Source organism: Pleuronectes platessa, chromosome 10 (assembly GCF_947347685.1).
Source record: "Pleuronectes platessa chromosome 10, fPlePla1.1, whole genome shotgun sequence".
Classification (NCBI taxonomy): domain Eukaryota; kingdom Metazoa; phylum Chordata; class Actinopteri; order Pleuronectiformes; family Pleuronectidae; genus Pleuronectes; species Pleuronectes platessa.
The window spans coordinates 26,280,677-26,287,279 of NC_070635.1; the positions used below are offsets into that span (position 1 = coordinate 26,280,677).

The 6,603-nt window shown below is 38.0% G+C and overlaps 1 protein-coding gene across 5 annotated transcripts in view; it reads left to right on the forward strand.

Annotated features, from left to right (window-relative positions):
* The window catches only part of LOC128448952 (intermembrane lipid transfer protein VPS13B), a 325,941-nt gene that overhangs the window by 30,606 nt on the left and 288,732 nt on the right, over positions 1 to 6,603 (forward strand). For all 5 annotated transcript variants that reach the window (XR_008339824.1, XM_053431840.1, XM_053431841.1 and 2 more), the window contains exons 5-7: positions 2,225 to 2,392; positions 3,628 to 3,809; positions 4,963 to 5,137. Coding sequence is in view for 4 of the 5 variants with exons in the window: in XM_053431840.1 (XP_053287815.1) it covers positions 2,225 to 2,392; positions 3,628 to 3,809; positions 4,963 to 5,137 (525 nt within the window). In the remaining variant the exon portion in view is untranslated. The remainder of the gene's footprint in view (positions 1 to 2,224; positions 2,393 to 3,627; positions 3,810 to 4,962; positions 5,138 to 6,603) is intronic.

Here is a 6,603-nt window from a genome sequence, read left to right on the forward strand (position 1 = left end):
CAGGCATGTAGATACAGGAAGACAAACATTTGGTTTGGAAAATAAGGGAAAAGCTTTAAAGGTTTATATGTTTTCAGTTGTAGTGACGGTGCTTAACAGTACATGGGAGGAATGAATAATGCCATTGGTCCTGTGGTTACGAGAATATATTGCTGTATATTTTCATATTTTATGATCGAAACTCCCCTGTCTGCAATATTTTAAGTTCTTTCTTACTTTGTTGAGTAATAACCTTACTGTGTATGTTTTTCCTGCAAAGCTTCTGTTTCTGAGCGTCAGTGTGGCCACAGAAAGGTACTGGTAACACTGCAGGATGGCTCCCCCAGCTCTGCTGAAACTGAAGCTATCGAACTGCTCTTTCTCTCCTGTTTTCTCTTGGTTACTGCATCCCTCTGTTTCTTCACCACAAAACCACCATCCCTCTACTTTACACCTTCAATATAAAATCTATTCTAACACTTTATATTATGTCTTTTTTTAACATTTGTGCAAATTGCTCTTGGTCTCGTCATCAACATCGCAAAATTTCCAAACCCCTCTCTGTGATTCTTTTCATGTCCCTAAATTAATATTTTAAATGGTATTAAATCAACTTGTCCAGTCATTACACTATGAAATGAAAAGACATTGAATGTTTTTCTTACAGATGACGAACACTCGATAAATTTGTGGGCTTTTTTTCTGCTCATGTTTGGCCGAATTCCTCACTCCCTGAGAACCCCAGCATGTTCACTCATCCTTTAATAAATAATTTCTATAATTGTATTAAATCATGTGTTTTGAATGTTTGAATACATGTGTTAGCTCATGCAATGAAGCTTGCGTTTGTTAAGTAAACATACAGGTTCCTCAGTGGTTTAACAGACTTGGGAGGGATTTATTTAAATCAACATATACATAGTTTTGTGTTAAACATGACTTAGCTCCTGAGAGGATAGCCCTTCAGAGATTCATAAATTCACTCAGGATTTGTAGTACTGCTCAGGCAGGGTGAGTAATAAAATGTTTTCTTATTGATTCTTAGCTACTTTAACTGTACACGGTCAAAGTTTGTGGCAAAAACTAACATATCAGGACCTCCTCTTATTTACGAGCAAGTGAAATGACATGATTCAGTGGTACTGAGCTTAGATTTTCAGAGAAGGCAGATCATAATTTTTCTTTTTTTACTTGACACTAAGTTAATGTGTCCTGATAACTCAGTTGGCACAGGCAGTTTACCTACCTGATATTTATAATCTCTGATACAGCAGTCCTGCAATAAATCCTCCCTGAATGTTGTATATTAATTGAAATGGTTCTTGAGAGTTTTTCAAGCTGTTCAATAGTATAACGTTACTCAGACTGGATTTTTCTTCTTTTTTTTTATTTTTATTTTTTACATCGAAATGGGTTATGTATACCCTGTGTGTACACTATATGTACCCATTGCTCGCTTGATAACTTTAAATTGAATGATGCCATTTCATAGTGACATTACCATGATGTAATTTATATGATGACAAATTATAAGGTAATCTAAATCAACTGTATATCATGTCTGGAATCTTATTTGTTGCAAAAGTTCATGCATAACTACATTTATTACTACCGGATTATATTCCATTTGAAGACATGATGTTGACTTTCATAATACAATACATACCATTTAGCTGAAGCTTTTATCCAGAGCGACTTCCAATTAGTGCATTCAACTGGCGACTATTTTTCAAGCTAAGATAAGCATTAGGTTGTGTCTTTAGGATGCAGAGATACATTTCTTCACTTTGCATGATGTCATTTTCAGACTTCTGAGATTGACTCTCTTGCCCTATTATTTGGAGATATCTTGGAAAAGGTTTGGTGAAAATCTTTCCATTTTGAGCTGTTTTTGCACACACACTCACATCCCCCCCCCCCCCCCCCACACACACACCCACACACACCCACCCCCCCACACACACCCACACACACACACACACACACACACACACACACACACACACACACACGAAAACTTTCCTCTTCTCCTACTGGATAACATTTGTTTTATCCAGGTGTATCCAATAAACTGGCAGCTGAATGTACTGTACATTCCAGTGAATATATACTAATATACTCGAATCACTGTGCCCTCCTCTTTAAATGCCTATCTCTTGTGAAATAAGTTATGAACATCTTTTTATATCATTATGAAGAATTAAGTTTTTTAACATGTTTCTCATGTGTGATTACTTGTTTTTAGGTTACGTGCAGAGTCTGATCAGGCGAGTGGTGAACAACGTCAATATTGTGGTGAACAACCTGATCCTTAAGTATGTGGAAGATGACATTGTGCTGTCGGTCAACATTACCTCAGCAGAGTGCTACACCGTGGACGATATGTGGGAGAGGGCTTTCATGGACATCACTGGTGAGAAATGGCGGCCTACATTCCTTGGTATTGGGATTAACTAGTAAATCCACTAAGACAAGAACCTATATACTACAGTAAGGGTTCAGTTTTGTTAGTTCAAACTAAGGTCAAACAGAAATCTCAGAATGGAACATTAACATGATGAAAAAATATATGTAGTAAAATAAATAATTAAATGCTCCAATTACTCTTTGCTGTTTATCAAGTGTCTGATTATCAACAAAACAGAATGCTTTTGTGGTTGCTTGCATTGAGCATTTCAACAAATAGTGCCACCCACCCACTCAATAGTTTTTACTGAAGTTTAAAGGAACACCACAGTGTAAGGTAATCTGCCAGAAGAACTTGTAGGAGTGTCTATAGGATGCGTGTGTGTCTGTTTGTCTGTGTGTGTCTGCTCATCGCTCTTTACACAGGAACTGCCAATCATATTTATATGTTTATTTATTAAACGATGTTGTCAAATCACGAATGGTTCTGGTCACTTGAACCCTGTGTGCTTCTCGTGTTGTGTGTGGCAGGTGAAATATGGGCAAAATGTTGGACTGTTTTTCAATATATTTAAGAAACATAAATAAACGTACTGGACAAATTCAAATAACCTCTGATTAGTATTGGTGTTCATTGTTAAAGTGCAAAGTGAGTGCAGGCCAGTGATGTAGTAGAGAGGCAGGACACTCTGACATAACACTCAAGCACTGTAAAAAGATACAGTGACAACAATGTAAGTCTGCCCCAATCAAGAAACAGTGACTGCGATAATGGTGGAAACCCTGTACATTACACGCACACTCACGCACACACTCACTCACGCACATGACACACGCGCACACGCGCACACGCGCACACGCGCACACACACACACACACACAAACACACACACACACACACACACACACACACACACACACACACACACACACACACACACAAACTTTATTACAGCTTATTTACAAGTAGAAGAAATGTATCATTCACGCCCCTGCTTATGTAGTTTCAGTTCAGTTGCAGACAGTGCTCTGGACATTAGATCTGAGTGTATTGGAGATGCACAGTCCTAACTTTCAGAGCCTGCTCTCTTATAGTGCATATAATTACATTTGTTTGTGTTTAATGATATTGTAAGATGTTGTATGTTGAGATGTTTAGTTAGTGTCATGCACAATGGGTCAGCCTCTTATGTTCAATACAAAATGATGAATTTTCTCTTCTCCTCTTTTCTTTCTATTAAGCTCCAGAGCTGGTCCTAAGGAAAGGGATCAACTTTGCAGACTGTACTGTCTGCTTGGACAAGCGAAATGCTAGCGGCAAGATTGAGTTTTACCAGGACCCGCTGCTGTACAAATGCTCTTTCAGAACACGCCTTCATTTTACCTATGACAACATGAATTCCAAGATCCCATCTGTCATCAAAGTGAGCAGCTTACATTTTATGAAAAATAACTTGATGAGCGACCAAGAAATAGTTATTTCTTATAGGTTAATTTGCTGTAACTTTGCTATCATCTCAGCATGCCATACATGTGAGGCACAGAAAAGATTTAAAATTTGTCATAGCAGCTTGAGTTGTGAAAAGGAATATATGACTTACTGCTCTTATCAAATCTTTGCGAATTTCTCTTTATAATTTCAGTCCATTGTTCTAAGAAGTGACATGCTGGATAAGAAAAACAGTTATTTGTTTTTCCAAGATTTCACTCTGTATACAAAAAAAACAACAGTTTTATAGAGATGTAAAAAAAAGCTCTTTCTAGCTTGTGCAATTTTGTCAATATTTGTTCAAAAAAACATGTTCAAGTACAATACACAACCAATATTGAGAATCAGTTCCACAATGTCCTACTAATTTTAACAGTTTTATTCAGATTAAACGCGCTTCTCTCGTTACAGAATCATCACAGGCAGTCACAGTCATTTTCCTGCTCTGTGACAGTGGAACAGTGATATATATTTGTGGAAAATCAGATATGATCTGTTATATATCTATTTCTTGGCCAACCTTAGTTGTTCCTTAATGTGGTAGGATTTCTTTATGTTGTCAGATCATAACTATTTGTGATGCAAAAGTAGCTTGGTGGTGCATATTTAACTTTTAAGTTTTTAAATAGTTTTAACCAGAAAATCCACAGTGGCTGTCTCTGGTTTTGGTTTATGTTATGGCTGAATTGGCTCACTCATATCTATACACAGTCAGTAACAAGTTTTGTGTTTTTTATGGTGCTCTATCAATATCAACAAAATTACACAAAAAAGATTTGCAGCATACTACGATACAATACAATATCTGTTACAAAAGGTTAAGCAATAACGAAGGTGCATCCACTTTTGACTGTAAATCTTTTGTCATTTGGAATTCATCATCACTGATTAATACAAACTCATGTCTTTCACATGCAACACTCAGCATCCAGGGGCATCTTAAGAGTTTTTACTTGACATTGGGCTTCTCTATCTCAAATGTGGGCACTCCAAAAGTGGTTAGGCCTGTGGCCAATTTTGAAGATATAATTTAACAATTAAAAATTAAAAATGTAATAACTTGCTTTCTCTTCCCTGTGCTTTCTCAGATCCAGACCATGGTGGAGAGCCTGAAATTGTCCATCACTGATCAGCAGCTACCTATGTTTATCCGCATTTTACAGCTGATCATTGCCCTCTACTATGGAGAAATCGGAGGACACAAGGAAAGCGAGGGAGAAGAGGGCAGTGGTCATGTCAGGGAGGCTGGAGGAATTTTACCTGGTGAGTGAGGTCTGTTAGGGAAGGTCCAATATGTGACTGTTGACCGATAGATTATTTAGTGTTTCGTTTTGTTTTTGATCAATTGATAAACAAAATTATTAACGTTTTAAAAATACCTGAGCTGAATTTCTTTCATTTCTTTCATTTCTAAGTACAGTTAGTAAGATATATTTGGCTGTATTGCTAATATATTTTTTATGTTTTCTCTTTATATTTTTATATGTTCACTTTCTAAATGGTTCATAAGGCAGTCCTTCTTTTTGTTATCGCTGGGGTTCCTCCTTTTTGCTGAAACTAATTTGCTTGTAGCTCTGAACATGTTTATCCATGTACAAAGCAAGGACAAGGACAACTAAATAAATCTGTAATTTTGCTATAGTCATCATTTTAATCTATCAAAATGAATTAAAACATTTTATATTAAGGTCTATGGGTGGAAAGATGGTGAATTTGTGTAAGAATATCTCATACAGCCGTCTTATCTCTCAGACAAAGCTCTGAAGTGAGCCATCCCACCATCTGAAAAGCTTTGACTTTTTTCTTAGATAGCTCATGATGCTCTGCATGTTGCTCTGTTGGGTTCAGGGGCTATGTCTGTCCATATGCTGCTGTTGTTCCTAAATGGGACATTAAACATCACTTTGACCATGGTGTGCGCTCCTCCTGCTTTTTCCACAAACAAAAGCCAGAGTGTGTAACTCAACACAGACTGTTGTCGTCAGGTCTGAAGCTCTCCATGTGGACAAAGGCTGGAGAGAGGAGGATGAAGGGAGGAAATGGGATGAATCAACACAGGCCTATCTCTGTCTTTTTGACTGGAGCACCAATACGAAATCACACTCCACATTTCCAGGAGCTCATTGAAATACATACATGGAGTTGGCTTCTGTCAGGCATACTATGCATAGCCATCTGAAGCATTTGTGAGCATCAAGTACAAGCTAAAGACACACACCCCCACACACACACATATAAAGCGCTGTGAGTGTTCATCAAGACTAGGAAAGCACTATATAAATACAAACCATTTACATATACATAGATCACATTGTCTCCTTTCAAACCTGCAGCCAACACCTTTGGACAAATCCCCACTTTTTTCTTCATATCACCTCTCCCCGATTGTTCATCCTAATCAACCAGATAGAACAGGATCAAATCCCAAATCCTGCTGGGCTAAATCAGCCTCTGTAGCACCAGGACCAGATTACGGTGGAGGGGAAGTGGTGGGCAGAGGGGACACAAGCAGCCCAAAAAAAAAACAGCCCATTTGTTCACTCCCTCTAACTTGCTCCCTGTTGGCCTGGAACTTAAACTGCAAGTTATTGGCGCGGCTTCCAGTTCAATGTCCAATGCCAGATGTAAGAGTGAGTGTCATGCTACTGCTATGTGGAGTCTCAGAGAATGAATTAATATCCCATCACAAAAATATAGCATGGGGACTTGCTCTTGGAACCTGAGCATCT